General features: G+C 56.7%; 1 protein-coding gene across 4 annotated transcripts; it reads right to left on the reverse strand.

The window, feature by feature from the left end:
* Positions 1-596: 596 nt before the first annotated feature.
* Positions 597-15,986, reverse strand: EXTL1 (exostosin like glycosyltransferase 1). 4 transcript variants are annotated; one of them, XR_003136665.3, is made up of 12 exons: positions 14,293-15,982; positions 8,290-8,380; positions 7,906-8,013; positions 6,971-7,090; positions 6,264-6,396; positions 5,970-6,076; positions 5,114-5,203; positions 4,197-4,283; positions 3,447-3,607; positions 2,034-2,217; positions 1,612-1,906; positions 597-1,422 (listed from the first exon to the last, which is right to left on the reverse strand). XR_003136665.3 is itself a non-coding variant. In XM_025447402.3 (11 exons), exons 1-11 carry the CDS (start codon positions 15,066-15,068, stop codon positions 1,736-1,738), a joined length of 2,028 nt encoding a protein of 675 aa, XP_025303187.3. In that variant the 5' UTR covers positions 15,069-15,982; the 3' UTR covers positions 597-1,735. The 4 variants fall into 4 exon arrangements, 3 of the variants coding, with proteins under 3 accessions (XP_025303187.3, XP_025303188.3, XP_025303189.3); XM_025447402.3 differs by having other exon boundaries at positions 597-1,906; XM_025447403.3 differs by having other exon boundaries at positions 597-1,906; positions 2,046-2,217; positions 14,293-15,979.
* Between the last annotated feature and the right edge of the window lie 755 nt (positions 15,987-16,741).

Consider the following 16,741-nt stretch of genomic DNA (forward strand, 5'->3'; position numbering starts at 1 on the left):
TGCATGTTGGTCCAGTGCGAGCCCTTGGGCTGGCAGTGCCCTCCACAGGTAAGGGCCCGCTGAGGCAGTTCGGTGTCTGGGTGCCAAAGCCATGAGTGCCTCTCTCTTGGCTGGACCTGGCACTCAGAGCCCTCCCCATCCTGGGAAGGCTGCCTGGGCCACAGCTGTGTGCTTCCTCACCCACCTCCAACTGTTCTTGACCCGGGGCCAGAATGCCTTCCCTCCTAACTCCCAGGCGCCCCTCCACCTCCAGTAGCCCCATGACTCCCAAGAGAGTCCTTTCTGCACCCCAGCTGTGATTGGTTCCAGGGAAGACCTGAGACCCGAGTCACCCAGCGGCCAGAGGTCAAGCTGGAGGATGGGGTGGGAGGCCTCAGAGAAGCCCTGGGGGACAGCATGTTCTGACCGGCCAGGGTGAGCTAGTCACGAGAGTTTCCAAAGCTGCGAGGCCATCAAAGCAGGAAAACACCTGACACCCTGGACCTGGACTGGCCCCATCACCCCCACCTCACTTGAGTCACCCCATTCCCAGGCGAGCCCTGAGTTCCCCCTCCCCCGTGCAGCTGCTGTGGGGGTATTTATAGCTCAAGTGAGCGTGAGGGGCAAGGACACACGCTTTATTTCGGAAGTGATAATTCCAGTTCCAGGTGGATGAACCCTGGAGAACCCAGCATCCCTTCCCCCACTCAACTGTCACGGCCAGGGCACCCCCGACAACACATCTCCCACCCAGCCCACCTAGAAATGGCTTCTTAGTCTTGAGAACGTGGGCCAAAGGAGTGGGGCTGTTCTTTCAAATTCCTCCGTCGGTTTTTCAGACCTCAGGCTGCACCCCACCAACACTACATCCCCTTGCCCGGTCACCCCTTGACCGAAGGGGGGCGTTTAGAGCTCCAGTCCCTTTCCGGGAGGAGGGAGCGCGGCGCGGCGCTGACCTCTAGTGGTCGCGGCTGGTAGTGCAGAACCGAGGCGGCCGCTGGCGCTCGCACCCTCTCCCTCCCCAGGCCCAATTCCCCGGCCCGACCGGGAAGGAAGCCCCGAAACTGGCTTCTCGGCGCCTCTTTGTGCGAAGATCGCGCCTGCCAATGCAGGCATCTGTGGGCAGCTGCGCCACTGCCAAACTAGGAACCCCGGGGGTGGGGGGTAGAGTTCGGTCTCGCTCGGCACCTGTCCACATTCCCGACCGCGGCACAGGGCCAGGTACGCAGCGGTGTCGTCTGTTCATCGAATATTGGTGAAGCACCTGCCAGGCCAGAGAGGAGAGGACATGCCCCACCCACCGCGGGGGCTTCCAGGCTAGTCCTGGGGCCTGACCATGTACCTTGCAAAGCAGCATGAACAGTGAGAAACACCCGACTGTGAAAGCGCAGAGGATCCGGGTCGGGGATGGGGGTCAGGCAAGCCCGTGGAGGAGGCGAAGATCTGAAAGACAAGTAGAAGTCAGCTCCCACGGGGGAGCGGAGAAAGGCACTCCCGCCAAGGGTGAGCGATGGCTGGGGCACAGCCAGAGCAAGCGCTTTGCACCTGTGACCTGCCCGGCAGCGGCCTGGAGGGTGCGGGAGGCCCCCGCGCCTCGGGGTGCAATGGCTGATTGGGCAATAGGGATCTGACCTGTTGGCTAATTGGCAGCCTTGATTGGATCTCCAGATGTGCCAGGGATGGGGGCCGCCGACACCCCCAACCCCGCAGATGCAGTGCCCCCTGGGAGCAGGCCTGGGGCCTGGGCTGCTCTCTCCTAGGGTTTCTCCAGGCTGCGATACTTCTTGCGGAGTACGGACACGGGGTCTTTGAAGAGTACAGGGTCCAGACGGAGGCAAGAGGAAACCAGGGGCATGTAGCCAAACTCCTCTGCCATATGATTGATGCAGTCATGGGCTGGCGGCTGCTGTTCCGAGGCCCCAGGCGCCTAAGGGGGAGGGGAAATGGGTTGGAGGTCTTCTCTCCTCCTTCTGGACCCACCCTCATGCCCCCATACCCTGCAGCAATAAAGGATTCGGATTAGACAGGAAATCCCTTCCCCTCCTAGTGCCAACCTGGATCCTCACCAGTGGAGGCCTAGCCTCTGGATGCTGCTTCCCATAGGGCACCTTGATAGGGGGCAGCTTGGTGACAGCTGCTACTAGGAAGTTCATCAGGACATCCACACAGGTGGGTGCTTCATCTGCCAGGGTTCTCAGAAACTTGGGCAGGGAGTGGGTGAAGAGGGTGTGATAATACCTGCGCAAGAGGAGATGACAGGGAGAGGCTGCAGCCTAATTCACCACCACCCCTCCCTGCCAGGCCCCAATCTCTCCCAACCTCACTCTCCCTTTGACTTCAATCCCCACGCCTTCTTTAGAAACCCCTGCTCCCATCTCAGCCCTGGCCACCTCAGAGAGCCCACACCAGAAATACAAACCTCTACTCTGCTGTGCTCTGTGGTTTGTCTACAGCAAATGGTGTGTACTCCCTGCCCCCATCCCTTCCAGCTCCTTGGGGGCTCCCACCCCTGGGCTCTGAGGTCTGAACTTGGCCAGAATGAGGTGGGGGATCAACTGGTTCCAAGGCCACTTAACATGGCAGGCCCCAAAGACCAGCCTCAGGAAGTCTGTGGATTAACCAGACTGATACTGCTCTGGGTGAGCCTTGCCTCTGAGAGAACAACCTAGGCCCACCCTGCAGACCTTAGGGGTATTTTTCACTCTGCTAAGAATTCCCTGCAGAGCTCCTAGGGAAGTCTATCAGAGGTTCCAGGTTACACATAATTAGTTTAAACACATCTCAGCAATCCCTCTAAAGGGGCCTCCCAGAATTCAGTCCCTACCCCAAAGACAGGCCCTTCAATCAACTTCTGGAAGGACTGGAACAGTCCCCAGCTCATCACACACACATTTATAAAGCTTTAGGACCGGGACGCCTGAGTGGCTCAGTGGTTGAGCGTCTGCCTTCGGCTCAGGGGCATGATCCTGGAGTTCCAGGATCAAATCCCACATTGGGGTCCCTGAAGGGAGCCTCCTTCTCCCTCTGCCTGTCTCTGCCTTCTCTCTGTGTCTCTCATGAATAAATAAAATCCTTTAAAAATAAAAAAAAAGCTTTAGGACCATTCTCTTATCACCACCATCACCAAACCAAACCCAAATCTGTAAGCTCTACAAGACTCTATTTAAAATAACACTAGCTACCATTTGTTGACCATCTGTGCACCAAGGCCTTCATAGGGTTTTCTCATTTGATTATCACATCAGCCCTGTGAGATGAAAACATTCTACAGATAAGGAAACTGAGCCTCACAAGAGGTGAGGCGACTTGCCCATCACACAACTGGGATGTGGCGGATCTGGGCCTTGAACCTGGGTCTCTGAGCTCTAGGTTGACTGCTGTGTTCACTCTCACGCCACCCTGCTCATGATTCAAAGAGGGCGGGGTCTCTGGCCCTCTGCTCCCAGAGCCAGGGCTGCCACCTGTACCTGTGGTAGAAGGCAGCTGATGTGAGAACCATGGAGAACTCGTTGGTCCTCTCAGCCGTGTAGCCCCAGCCACCCTGGGCCTCATCCCAGAAGTGACTCCACGTCAGAAAGCCCACCATCCGCTCAGGGAAGCTCTGCCACACTGCAAAAGCAAAGTCCACCTGGAGAGACATTTAAGTGAGGTATGAGGAGGGACTTCCCCACCAGCTGGGAACAAGATACAGAGGCAACAGGACGCCTGGGTGGCTCAGGGGTTGAGCGTCTCCCTTTGGCTCAGGTCTGATTCTGGAGTCCTGGGATCGAGTCCCACATGGGGTTCTCTGCAGGGAGCCTGCTTCTCCCTCTGCCTGTGTCTCTGCCTCTCTCTGTGCCTTTCATGAATAAATAAAATCTTAAAAAAAAAAAAAAAAAAAAAGAGGCAAGGCCAGCCTGGCAGAGGGGACTCAGAGGAGAGGAGACAGGAGCATGAGTTTCCAGGAGTGCTGGGGGCGGGGGTGGGGTGCCCATCTAGGAGCTAGGAACAATGCTTTCTCAGCTGGAGCTGAGAACTGTCTTCAAGAGTCTGCTGAAAGCTTCCAGAGATTGCTAAGGAGGAGGCTGATTGGCTCCCTTGAGTGGTGTCTACAGTTGGAAGCTGCACCTCTATGCTGGCACCTCGATGCTCCTCCCTGCCCTGGGGACCCGAGGGGCTGCCCGGGCCCTCTGGCTCTGTCCCCGCCACACACTGGGCTCCTCGCGGCCCGTCCTCACCTCACTTGTGGTAAGACTGCTGTGTGCATCGAGGCTGAGGATGGCATCAGTGCTGATGGCTCGGTGAGGGAAGAAGCGATCACTGACCTGTAGTGGGGGGGAGGTGAGGCCAACTCAGCCGTGGGAACGCTCCCCAGCCTCCCACGGTGCCCGTCTAAATATCTGCTGTGCAGAGCCCCTGCACACGTGGTGTAGAAGGCAGGGCAGTGGAAGCAGCCTGGCTGCCTGGAACTGGGACCTGGAACTCGCTGCAGCTCTCTGCACTTCAATTTCCCCCTTGGTAAAATGGGGCAGATGGTATCTAGGGGCCCTTCTAGTTCTGACACCTCAGGATTCCTCTCGTCACATGACATGTTCACCTCAGCCCTGGGAGGGGTTGTCAGACATCCTTCATTTGAAGGAAAGGCATCCAGAGAGATGAAGGGACTTGCCCAGAACCACGCAGCAGGCAGGTGGCTCATCCCATCCCGGGTTCTCAGAAGCCACCCTCCTCTGGCTCGACTGGCTGCCATCTGTCCTCATTTCCTCAAGATCCCACGTTTCTCCTCTAGCTCATCCAAGACAGCCAACACACTCCCTCTGCCTTCTCTCATCACATAAAACGCCAGTTCTCTGGAAGCACAATCCACAGGGGCCAGGGATGGAAGCGGATCATTTCTACTGGGCCTGTAGCTGAGACCACGACAGACAGCCCACCACCCACTCCAGAAAGCTCTGCCACACCCACACGGTGCAAGCAAAGTCCACCCTGGGGAGATACTTAAGTGAGTCATGAGGAGGGACTTCCCAGCCAGCTTCAAGCCTGATGGAAGTTCAGATTTGGCTCAGGCTCAAGCAAAGCACCCTGTGTGTGCCCTCCCGGTTCCCCCACATGCAGGGGCTGGAGCCCTCCCTCCGCGCCCCTCCCCACTCCTCACCTTCCTCTGCCCGGCCAGGACTGTCAAGGGCACTGTTGTCTTGGGCCACCTGGGTGGAAGTGGCTTCTCACTGCTCCAGAGAACCAAGATCTAGGAGGAAGAGGGGGTGTATTGGGGAGTCTGGGAGAGTTTAGTTGGAGCCAAGGCCCTCTCTTCACTGCCCTGTTTTTGCCTCTGGGCTTCTGGAAGGTTCCCGGTGACAGGAAGGTAGCTACCTATAGCATCAGAACTGGAGAGAGTCAGTTGTGGTGGCTCCTGGCCTGGGCCCTGACCCCTCGCTCCATCCCCATCTTCCCTCAGAGGCTTTCTTTCTCTTCTGCTCCTTCATAGCATTGGCTGCTCAGCTCAGACGTCCCATCTGTGGAGCTGCTCTGTCTGTCCTGGGCTGAGGGCTGAGCTAAGTGCTTCCCTCCCCTGTGAGTCCTCTCAAGAGTCTATGTGGCTCCTCTGGAAGTGGGATTTGACAGCTTGTGCCAGGAAATGCTAACTGAATCTGAATCTGGGGCGGAAACCTTTCTGGCTTTTTCTCTGCATCCTCAGCATCAAGCCCACGGCTTGGGTGGGCTTGATGACTGACGGGTGAGCGCGTGAATGCATGTGTGTTTACCTCTCCAGCCTCCCCAAGGGGTACCTGCTTTTTAGATGATTTCATCAGTTTCCACGAGGGATGGAGGGAGGGGCGGAGGGGGAGGAAAGGAATAAGAACCCTGGGACTTAGAGGAAGGCAGTGATGGCACTTGAAAGCCCCTCCCGTGTCTCCCCCCCACCCCAAATGTGTGGTTACGCTTGAGGTCTCCATGTCTTTCCCTTGCCCCCACCCTGGATCCCAGGACCCCAGCTGGAAAAGGGGACAGACCTGGGCACAGTGCTGGGAGCCTGCCACCGCCTGGATGAGCTTCAGCGGGGGCTGGCCTGGGGCCCCCACCCAGATCAGGGCGCTGAACCGGCCCACAGGCCGAGAGCCTGGGGGAATGAGACACAGGCTGTTAGGGGAGGAGGGGACAGGACCCCCGAGGAGGGACCTGAGCTGGGGACTCCAGGAGCCAGGAGAGACGCTGGAGAATCAGGGAGGGGTTGGCAGGGCTCTATATGGATGAGGCTGGAAAGAGTTGGTGAGGGGACTTCAAGGTGTCCCCTCCCGAGGGCATACCCCGTTGTAGGTGGTAGAATGGGAAGTCTGAGGGGCTTGTGGAAAACGTGGGCAGGGCCAGGAGGGCGCCTGGGGGGCTGTTCCACAGTAGCGAAGGGTGAGCAGATGCTCCGAAGATCCGGTCCTGAATGATCTGTGAAAGGAGAGAGGGCTGTGCTGAGGGAGTGGCCGGTGTGGCCGAGGGCAGGGTCGGGGAAGTGTGGACCTGGGAGCCCCCCTGCCCCCCTTCCGGCTCCTGCGAGGGCAGCAGCTGCATCCCTGTCCGAAGGGTTCAGGTCCAGAAGTCCAGAGTGGGGGACACTCGGTGATGGTGTCAGGAGGCGGCAGATGGTGGTGAGCTTGCTGCCCCCCTTCCCTTCCTCACTCACGGCAGATGTTGCTAACAAGTCGTGAGATTCTTTCCAGACCCAGACTCCCCTTTAACACAGCATCCCAGGCAGCCGCTGCCCATCACCTGGGCTGCCAACTTGGCACGTGCTTCGGAATCTATTGGCCAGAGCTGTACCCTCTGCTGATGGGGAAACTGAGGCAAAGTGTGGAAGAGTGAAGAGGGAACTTGTCCAAGAGCTCAGAGCCAAGTCTCAGATTCATCCCAGAAGCCTCTTCAAGGGGGAAGGAAGTCCAAACAGCGGGGAGCAGTGTGGAGAGGGAACCGGGCTGAGGCAGGAGCCCAGCACCAAGGCCCCCATCATGGAGGTCCCCCTCACCTCCAGAGTGGTGTGGATGACTTTCTCCACTGAGGAGAAGTAGGCATCCCACAGAAACTGGGTCTGCTGACGCAGGGCAAGGACCCTTGTGGGGGGCATCTCCTGGAGGGCAGCAAGGACCTGAGGCACAGAGGGAGGAAGGAGAAGGCACGGGGCCCTGTAAGGCTCTGACTCTGAAGAGGGAGCACCTCGGTGGGAGGTCTGGGAACCAGAAGCTTTCTCCCCACGGTCTTCCACGTGGGTTAGCAGCAGCCACCCTTGGCCAAGTCCCAGGTAACTTAGCAATTAAGAGTTCAAGGGTCACACACAGCTGGCCCTAGATGTCACTTAGTAGCTGTGTGACGGTGGACAAACTACTCAACCTCTCAGTCTGTGTCTTCATCTGTGAAGTGGGGACGATAACAGTACCTGCCCCATGGGTGGCAGTGGGGAGTAAATTAGATAATCACATTAAGTGCTTAGCATGTGGTAGAGGCTCGGTGACTGGTGGCCGTTATTATTAACAACCATACCGTCCTCACTTCTCAGGGGGTTCAAGCTTATGCATGTTTTTTTATAGCCAGGAGAAATTAGTTTCATCAGCTGGAAAAGGTCACCGTGCATTTTGCTTTTCCTCCCCGGCCTCTATGGAGATACTCAGATTTTGGATCTTTTGTGGCTTTCCCTTGAACTGGTCAAGTCATGGGCTGGTCCCACAGACATCATCTGGTCTAACTTATCCTGTTGTACAGATTGGGAAACTGAGGCTAGGAAAGGCTCAGGACTTGCTCTGAGAACTGTCAGGAGTCTCTGCCTCTCTCTGAGCCTATGGGAGCCCCAGAGGCTTGGGGATTGGAGCAAAACCATCAATATACACGTAGAGTGAGGACTGAGCGGAGCCCGGGGGCCGAGATCCCAGGCCCTTTCCCCTCCCCGTGGCCAGGGCCCTGAGCCACCTGAAATGGGAGCCTCTTGTCTGCTACAATGGCAGCCTTGGTCCAATCGATGACTTCGGAGAACGGCAGCTCCCACCGAGGGCTGAGCAGCACAGGGATGCAGCCAGCCTGGGGAAACGGGGCATCACTGGGGAGCCCAGTCCTGTCCTACACACCTCCCCCTCCCCTAGTTCCAAATTAGCGGCTGCTTCAGTTGGGGGCAAGGGGCAGAGAGGGGAGAAAGTGTTTTCTGGGGTGCTGGGTCATTCTGCAGAGGGTGTGGTGAGCGTGGGTGTAGCAGCTCACTGTGCCTTCCCATCGGCCTGGGCCCACAGTGGCCTGTCAGCTCGGGCGGGGGTGGGGGGGGTGGGGGGGGTGGGGAGGATGCCCAGGTTGGGGCTGTACCTGCAGGGCTTGGAGGAAGTGCAAGGCTTCTGGACGGTGGCCAGGGATGACGCAGAAGGTGGCATTGGGTAGCGTTGCCCCAAGGGGGGTCCTAAGGAGGTACAGGAGGGGGTCCTAAACATATGAGGCCTGAGACAGCTGCCCTTCACCCCACCCGGTTCCCTGATGGCCTCCAGTGTCCCCCCTCCAACATTCCCATATTCATAGTGTGCAAGCCCATCACCTGGGGTTCATATGTCAGCAAACACTCATGCATGCACACAACCACGCACTGAACCTGGACACAGACACCAGCTTCACACCTGCCCCTCACCCACGGTGGCCTAGGAGGCGGGAGCCCTGGGTTCTAGTTCTGCCTCTGCACTCCCGGGTTCAGGCATCTCCCCCTGCTCTTCTCTGGACCTCGGTTTCCTCACGTGCAAAATGGGAGGTGGTGGGAGCCGCTGTTCCCAAGGCCTGTCTGATGCGGAGAGGCACGGTCTGCCCGCCCACTGCTCTGCCCCACGCAGATTCTCGGGCAGCCCTCACCTGAGTGGCCTCCTGCCCTGCTTCCCACCCCCCCATCCCGGGAGCCCAGGCCCATGAAAGGCTCTTCTGTCAGGAGGTGGGCTGGGCCCCCAGCCTGGAACCGCACAGGAAGCCACTGCCCAGAGGCCCCCTCGCCCAGAGGACAGGCCTCCTCTGTTCCTCCCACCTTCTCCCCCCAACCCCAGGGCCACACTCAGACTGTGTGTGTTTGTGGGGGGAAGGGCTTGAATCCCAGCCTCCTGAGAGCCCCTCCCTGGGACTGCCCACCCGGGGAAGCAGTGCCCAGGACATAGCTCCTAGGAGGTGCGGGGAGGGCGTGGAGGGAGCGGGACTCCTGGACTCACAGGCCTGCTCAGAGTGGGACTGATGAACAGAGCCCTCCTCAGCTACAGCCTCCCTGGCCTGCGTCTGAACCATTGAACAGATGGAGAAACTGAGTCTCAGAGAGACCCAAGGACTCCAGCTTAGGGTCTCAGAAAGGGTAAAGGCAGAGCTGGAACTAGAACCAGGTAGGCTAACTCCCGCCCCTGGGTTATTTGAACTACCCCGGAACTGCGGCTCAGGGGCGTCCCAGGGGTTGTCTCCTGCCTTCTGTCTGCTGCTCAGGTGGTCACCAGGCTTCTCCCGGAAGAAGCCACATATTAAACACCAGGACTTTCTCTACTGCTTTGGTGCCACAGCACCAGCCGGCCACAGCCCTCCTCCCCTCCCCAACAAAGCCCTAAGTTCAAGGCTACTGAGAACCCAGAGACAAAGCGCTTTCTGAATAAACTGTACTCATCGGTCCTCCGTAACCTCCACTGTTCTGGACTCTGTGTCTCTGCACATGCGCCCCCAGCCTGGAGCACCCCTCTCTGCCTTATGGCCCAGGGAATTCCTCCTACTGGTTCTTTTTCTTTTTAATATTTTATTATTTATTCATGAGATACAGAGAGAGAGAGAGGCAGAGACACAGGCAGAGGGAGAAGCAGGCTCCATGCAGGGAGCCCGACGTGGGACTCGATCCCAGGACTCCAGGATCACTCCCTGGGCTGAAGGCGGCGCTAAACTGCTGCACCACCCAGGCTGCCCCCTCCTACTGGTTCTTAAGGTCTAAGCCCAAACCTCACCTTCTCTGGGAAGCCCGCCTTGATCTTCCCAGAGATGGCTCCCTCCTCTCTGCTCCCACAGCCTCCGTGTGCGCTCAGCAAGAGTGAGCCCTGCCGACCTTCACAGAGCACCATTCTAAGTGCTTTACATGTGTGCACGCCCTCACTCACTGTCACAGCACTCCCTCAGAGACCGGGGGCCTACGCGGTTAGTCCTCTGCTTTACAGATGAGGGAACGGAGGCCTAGAGAGGCCTCGCAGCTCCCAAGTAGAGGGGCCAGCAAGGCAGCTTGCAGCAGGTCTCTGCGTAACAACGTGGATCCCAACTGGTGACTTGCCTGCCTCTCCCAAAACACGGAGCACCCGGGGCCATGTGGTCCTCACCTCAGCATCCCCGGGGTCTCGTGGAGCCCCTGGCAGAGACAGGGCAGGTAGTGGCTGCTTGGTGTGCAATAAAGGATGGGCCCGGGACCAGTGGGCCAAATGTCTGAAAGGTCAGTCTCAGCACCAATCCTAGTAATGGGTCTGGATGAGAGTGGCCAGCGGGTGGCCTTGGGAGATGCTGAGATCCCCGTCGGCGAAGGCAAATAAGCAGAGCTGATGAGCACCTGCCTTTGTATGTTTGCCTGCATGTGTGTTATGGAGGGGACACCACAGTACCTGCCAATGAAGTCTCAGGGTTCGGTCACCATATAAGGTGTTGTCACAGACTCAGGGCCTCAGCCCCAATGATGGAGTCAGTGTGGCTCCACCATGGCCCCATGGCTCCACTGGGCTCTCTTGTGGCCTGGTTATAGGCAGGGCCACATCGTGACTTCCATGTATCCCAGGCACTTTGGCCTTTGGGGCCCCTCTGCCATAAATAAATTAAATAAATAAATAAATAAATATAAATTACATTTGAGGGGCGCCTGGATGGCTCAGTTGGTTGGGCATCTGCCTTCAGCTCAGGTCATGACCCCGGGGTCCTGAGATTGAACCCCATGTCGGGTTCCCTGTCAGTGGGAAGCCTGCTTCTCCCTCTCCCTCTGCTGCTCTCCTTGCTTGTGTAATCTTTCTCTCTCTTAACTAACTAACTAAATAAATAAATACTTCAAAAAAATTACATTTGATAACTTTGTTGATATAAAAACACGCACATTGTGATGCCTGGCTGGCTCAGTCGGTGGAGTGTACAGCTCCTGATCTTGGAATTGTACATCTGAGCCCTATATCAGGTGTAGAGATTACTTAAAAATAAAATCTTGGGGTGCCTGGGTGGCTCAGTCAAACATCTGCCTTTGGCTCAGGTCATGATCCCAGGATGCTGGGATGGAGTCCCCAATCAGGCTCCCTGCTCAACAGGGAGTCTGCTTCTCCTCTGCTCCTCGCCCCCTGCTCGTGCTCTCTCTCTCTCTCTCTCATGCTTTCTCTTTCTTTTTTTTTTTAATTTTTATTTATTTATGATAGTCACACAGAGAGAGAGAGAGGAGGCAGAGACACAGGCAGAGGGAGAAGCAGGTTCCATGCACCGGGAGCCCGACGTGGGATTCGATCCCGGGTCTCTAGGATCGCGCCCTGGGCCAAAGGCAGACACCAAACCACTGCGCCACCCAGGGATCCCGCTCTCTCTTTCAAATAAATAAATCTTTAAAAGTAAATAAATAAAAATAAAATCTTAAAAATAAATGAAAACATTAATATTGTATATTAAAGCATTTTCTTCTACTTAAAGGTACATGTTTTTCTTCTGATTTTCAAACAAATGAAAATGTTTTCCTGGGTGCCTGAAAATACCATGGGTCCCAGGCATGGTGCCTCCTATATCCAAATAAGACAAAACAGGGGAAAAAAAAAAAAAAGACAAAACAGGGAACTTTAAAACATGCATTGAATTTACCTTAAAAAAAAAAAAGCCCAAGTTGGGGAGAGCATATACACTCGTTTGCACACACACAGAGCACTTCAGAAAAGACATGAGAGAAAGTAGAAATGGTGTTTGTCTCCAGGAAGGGAAACTGGGTGGCCAGAGACAGGGGTGGGAGGGAGTTTTACTGTACACCCTTTTGTGCCTTTGGAATTTCATACCATGCGAATGAATCCCCTATTCATAAAAATAAATAAATAACAATTTAAATGGGTGGAGGTTTATTCCAAAGCAACAGGAGACTGTTCACCAAAGGTGGAAAAATATGGGCTTTGGAACCAGAAGTATGGGGTTTAAGCCCAACCCCACTGCTGCCACTACCGCAGCTGCCCCATCAGAAACCCGAGGGAGGCCCTGGTGAATCAAGGAGCTCCTCACCAAGGGGCCTCGGCTGGCTCTCTGAGCCTCAGTTTCCTGTTCCCTGAAATGGGAATAACAATACTTCCCTTGAAGGGTGCTGGAGGGTGCATGACGGTGGCTGGCACAGCACTCAGCCCAGGGCAAGCTCTCCCCATGCGCTCGCTTCCTCCTCCCCCTCTACCCCTCCTCACCAGCCCAGTGAATGTGGGGCAGTGGCCGTGGGACAGTGGCAGGGACTGTGAATTGCCTCTTTCTCTGGCCAGTACTTGCTTATTCAGGCCACCTTCTGGGGGCTCCCCTGTGGCTGGTGGCCTCTGTCTCTTACTCTGTCCCTCCACTGTCTGGCTGGATCAGGCAGCTGGCTGACACCTCCGGAGAACCTAACCTCAAGCTACTCCAGAGACTACAGGCCTGTCCCTTGCAGGTGGGCTGAGGCCAGACACAGCTTCTGAAAGTTCAGAGGACAGAGGCTGCAGGCATTGCACCTGGGACAGAAACTCATCAACAATGACTCTCAGGGGGTGGCCCACAGCAGTTTGAAAGCCTTGACCAATTCTGGCTAATTTGGGATCGATCTGTAAACACTCAGTGAGTCAACAATTCACCTACTATACGCAGCTCCCTAACTTCCAGCTTCTCAAAGAAGTTCAGACTGAAATAGCTTTCAGATTCACCAGTCACCAGCTGCAGAGAACGGGAATTAAAGTGAGCTGAAGGAACTTCCTATAAGCAAGAATAGCTAAGAGCCTAATCAGAAACTTGAGGGGGGGCCCGTGGTGAGCCAGAGAAACTTGTTCACTGACCATAAGTCCTGTCTGAGCTCCAAGCCTCAGGTGCCTGGGGCGGGGGGGAGGGGGGATCCCTGACTTTTCAGATCATGCCAGGACACCTACTAAGAATGCATCTCCGCAGAAGGGCCTGGGGGCCAAGGAGACAACATTGCATTCCTACCCCTGGCTGTGGGGCTCCCTGGAGGCCATGTGCCTTCAGGAGGTAGAGGGATTGCATTCCCGTGGGAGCCCTCTGGCTGAGAGAAGCCCCTGAGAAGCAGAGGCAAAAATGGAGCTTGGCCACGTGAAGAATTCCTAGTGGGGAGGTGGAGCTGAGAATAGCCCGTGTTGTTCTAGCAGAGCACAGGGGGATACCTGAGGGAGGGAGCAAGGGAAGGACACCAGAGTGACAGGTTCCAACTCAGGTCTGCCCCAGAGATGAAGCAGGAACACTCGGCCGCTCGGGCCCTGGACAACCTCAAAAGGCCTTGAGATCCTGTCTGCCCAACCAGCCTTTGGACACCTCCGGCCTTCCAGGGGGGGGTGCAGAAGGGTTGGGGTGCTTAGGGGTTAACTGGTTTATCACCTGAGGTCACTCCAACTAACCCAGGGAGAGGAATTTCTGAACAACTCTCCCTGTCCCATAGGCCACCATGCCCCTTCCATGTCTCCAGGCAGCTGCGCTGATGGGAAGTTCTCCTGTAGGTCTGACCTCATTCATATTTGCTGTTTCCTTAAGGGATTAATCCCCCAAATTAGATACAAGAGCGGTTTCCATCGGAGACCAGTCCTTAATCACCATGGCTCTGAGGCATTTGATGGGTTGATCATAAACTCTTGGTTAAAACTCAGAATTCTAAAGCTGACAGCTTTGCCAACAGGCAACTCTGGATTTCAACACTGGCTGTGCTCTTTCTGTCTGGACGGCTTCAGGCAAGTTACTTAACCTCTCTGAGCTTACTGTCTGGTACACAAATGATAGCAGTTAGGATGATTTTATTTTAACCATTATATATAATGTAGCACAGAGTGAACACAAAAGCCGTGTAGGTTAAAATATTAGGAAAGGAGGAATTAGAAGAGGAGAAAAAGTCAATAGGAGTGAGTCATATTTTTGTTTTTACAGATCCCCCAAGGGAGAACTCCAAAACCTACTTTGGACACCTCCTGTGGCAAAATACCATCTTGCTGGTGTTTCTCTGGGTCTACCCTGATTCTTTCCTGCTGCAGCTGAGGCCTAGCTCGTTCTCCCATCCCATCTCAATCCTGCCCTCCACCCAGGCCTCTGGGCTCACCCCCACTGCAGACCCCTCCCAGTCTTCCCCCCCCTCCAGGGTAAAGGTCCACTTACTGCTCGGGTCCACGGTTCTGCTCACAGCGCCCGTCCCAGGGGCAGGCAGGGGAGTCAGCGCCTGCCACGCGCCACCCGCCCCTCTCCTCTGCCAGGGCTAGCAGGGGCACCCCGGGGTGGGGGCTGTGCTGTCGCAGCTGACCAGGTGCCCCACCTCGCAATGGGTGGGCTTCAGGGAGAAGCGGCAGGGCCACATCAAAGCCAGGCCGGAAGGTGTCCACCGCGGGGCTGGCCTTGGCCACCATCGCCTGTCCCGGTGGGAAGGTCTGGGGGCAGAGGGCTGGGTGGAGACTGAGGACCAGCTGGTTCTTTCCCCCATTCCATTGCTGGGGCACCGGGCTGCACTCTCCAGCCGGGGCTTCGGGACCGAGGAGGAGGAGGAGGCAGGCCTCATCAGGGCTGACTGAGTGGTAGCTGGAGCTCTCAATGGAAGCCAGGATCCCGCGCTGAGTGTCAGAGATAGGTCCAGCCACGGGGGACACGAATACCTTGAGGCCACCACCCCTGCACTTGGAGACATTAAAGCAAGCTCCCCAGTCACAGTGGCCGCCACCACGGGGGACTTGAGGAGGTTGAGGGTCATCTTCTGGGAGCTCCCCAGCCTGCGAGAAACTCTGCAGGAGCTCTGCATCCAGCCAGCGGGGCCAGCCTTGGGGGGCACCTGCCCAAGGTCTGGCAGGCACTGCCAGGCGGAGAAGGGGGAAGACTCTCAGGAGGACGAGGAGCCAAGAGGCCAACAGTGCCAGCCAGAGGGCCTTTCTTCTCCACGACTGCATGTGGCCACCCACAGCCAGGGCTGGGGGAAGCAGGAGGAGCAGGGGCTTGAGGGTGAGCCGCTGGAGCTGGAGTCGGCCTTCTAGTTCAGCGCCTTCATTGTACAGATGGGAAGACTGAGGCCCATTGAGAACAGGCTGCCTGTGTAAGGTCAAACGGCAACCACCAGCCAGGCACCGGGAGGCCAGGGAGGACCCGGCTTTCTGGCCTTGCCTTCTTGCAGTCAGGAATCTGCTTCCTTGGCCTTTGGACAAACAAGCCAGGCTTTGCCCCCCCCAGCAAGGCCCCCTGCCCCTGGGCACTGCTCAGGCTGATGCAATCCCTGACCACACTGCAAGGCCACGTCCTTCTGCCCTCCTGGCTGCACCCCCTGACCTTGGCCTCAGCGGAGAGGCGGGCAGTCTGCCAGGCCATGGGGGACCCGTCAGGGCTCTCACAGGAGGTGGCTTGGCCAGGGTGCGGGGCTGGACAGAAGTGGGGCTGGCCTCCCCAATCCTCCCCCTGCCTCAGCAGCCCCTCAGTAGCCCTGGCTGCCACTGTGCCCACTGGTGAGCACTCCTGGGCTCTGGGCCCTGCGGCTGGAGCTAAAATTAGACCCCGTGCCCCATGTGGGCTCTCAGGGTCAGCTGAGGTCAAGGCCTGGGTGCAGCCGTGCCCCCTGCCTGGGGGGGCTGGGAGTGCTCTGGATCCCTAGTCCTCTCCCACCCTGCCCCTGTCCCCCAGCCTAGGCAGCTCGGCCCCTCCTCCCCCACCCCCTAGCAGCTGGGCCTGCACCCTCAGACTTAGATGAGCTATCACGGTGCAGACACCGGGACCTGGTCCCAAGCCCCTGTCCCATAACCCTAAGCCCTGCTGGTGTCTCCTCCCGCTCCCTCTCAGGGCAGCATCTGGCCGGACTAGATCTCTTTCCCAGCCTGGCTCCTCCCCTGCCAGCTCTGATTCGTTCCTGCCTGGGAGGCAGGGTCTCCACTTAACCCCTTCCAAACCAGTTTCCTCACTGGCCAATAATCCTCTTGAGCGGGACCCACACCTCACAGTTTGCCTAATTCACACATCAACCCTCCAAGGCAGAGGTTTATCACCGTCTTTTTTTTTTTTTTTTTTTAACAAGTGAGAGTAGTGAAACTCAGAGAGGACTGGTACTTTCCGAAGATGACTAAGATGTGACAGGGCAGGGATTTGAAACCTGAACTCCTGACTCTATTCCTGGGTGCTCCCCACAGGTATGAGTGTGGGGAGTCTGTGTCAGTCAGCAGATGAGAGAGTCCACAGATGAGAAAGTGAGGTGTGAAGTGGGGGAAGGGAGTAGGTGGGATGGGGTGGGTGGCATTGGGTAAGATGCTTTCAACCATTCCCAGGTTTAGTCCCTCCTCCATCAACATCGCCCACCAAATCTCATTTCAGGCCCACTCCCGGCCCCTCTCACTCAGGTGCCCAGGTCTGCACTTGTCTGGAGCTCTGCAGGGAAGGTCTTTTTTTTTTTTTTTTTAAGATTTTATTTATTTATTCATGAGAGACACACACAGAGAGAGGCAGAGACATAGGCAAAGGGAGAAGCAGCCTTCCTGTGGGGAGTCCAATGAGGGACTTGGTCCCAGGACCCTGGGATCACGACTTGAGCCAAAGGCAGATGCTCAACCACTGAGCCACCCCGTGGAAGGTCTTGATGCTCACC

Source organism: Canis lupus, chromosome 2 (genome assembly GCF_003254725.2).
Source record: "Canis lupus dingo isolate Sandy chromosome 2, ASM325472v2, whole genome shotgun sequence".
Taxonomy (NCBI): domain Eukaryota; kingdom Metazoa; phylum Chordata; class Mammalia; order Carnivora; family Canidae; genus Canis; species Canis lupus.

Bases quoted from the DNA above. Each gene is read 5' to 3' on its own strand.
- EXTL1 (XM_025447402.3), bottom strand. From the start codon at position 15,068: ATGCAGTCGTGGAGAAGAAAGGCCCTCTGGCTGGCACTGTTGGCCTCT. The intron at 8,381-14,292 runs GTAAGTGGACCT...GTACCTCCTTAG, and splicing joins CAGAACCGTGGACCCGAGCA to GACCCCCCTTGGGGCAACGC. The intron at 1,907-2,033 runs GTTGGCACTAGG...CCTCCCCCTTAG, and splicing joins CTCCACTGGTGAGGATCCAG to GCGCCTGGGGCCTCGGAACA.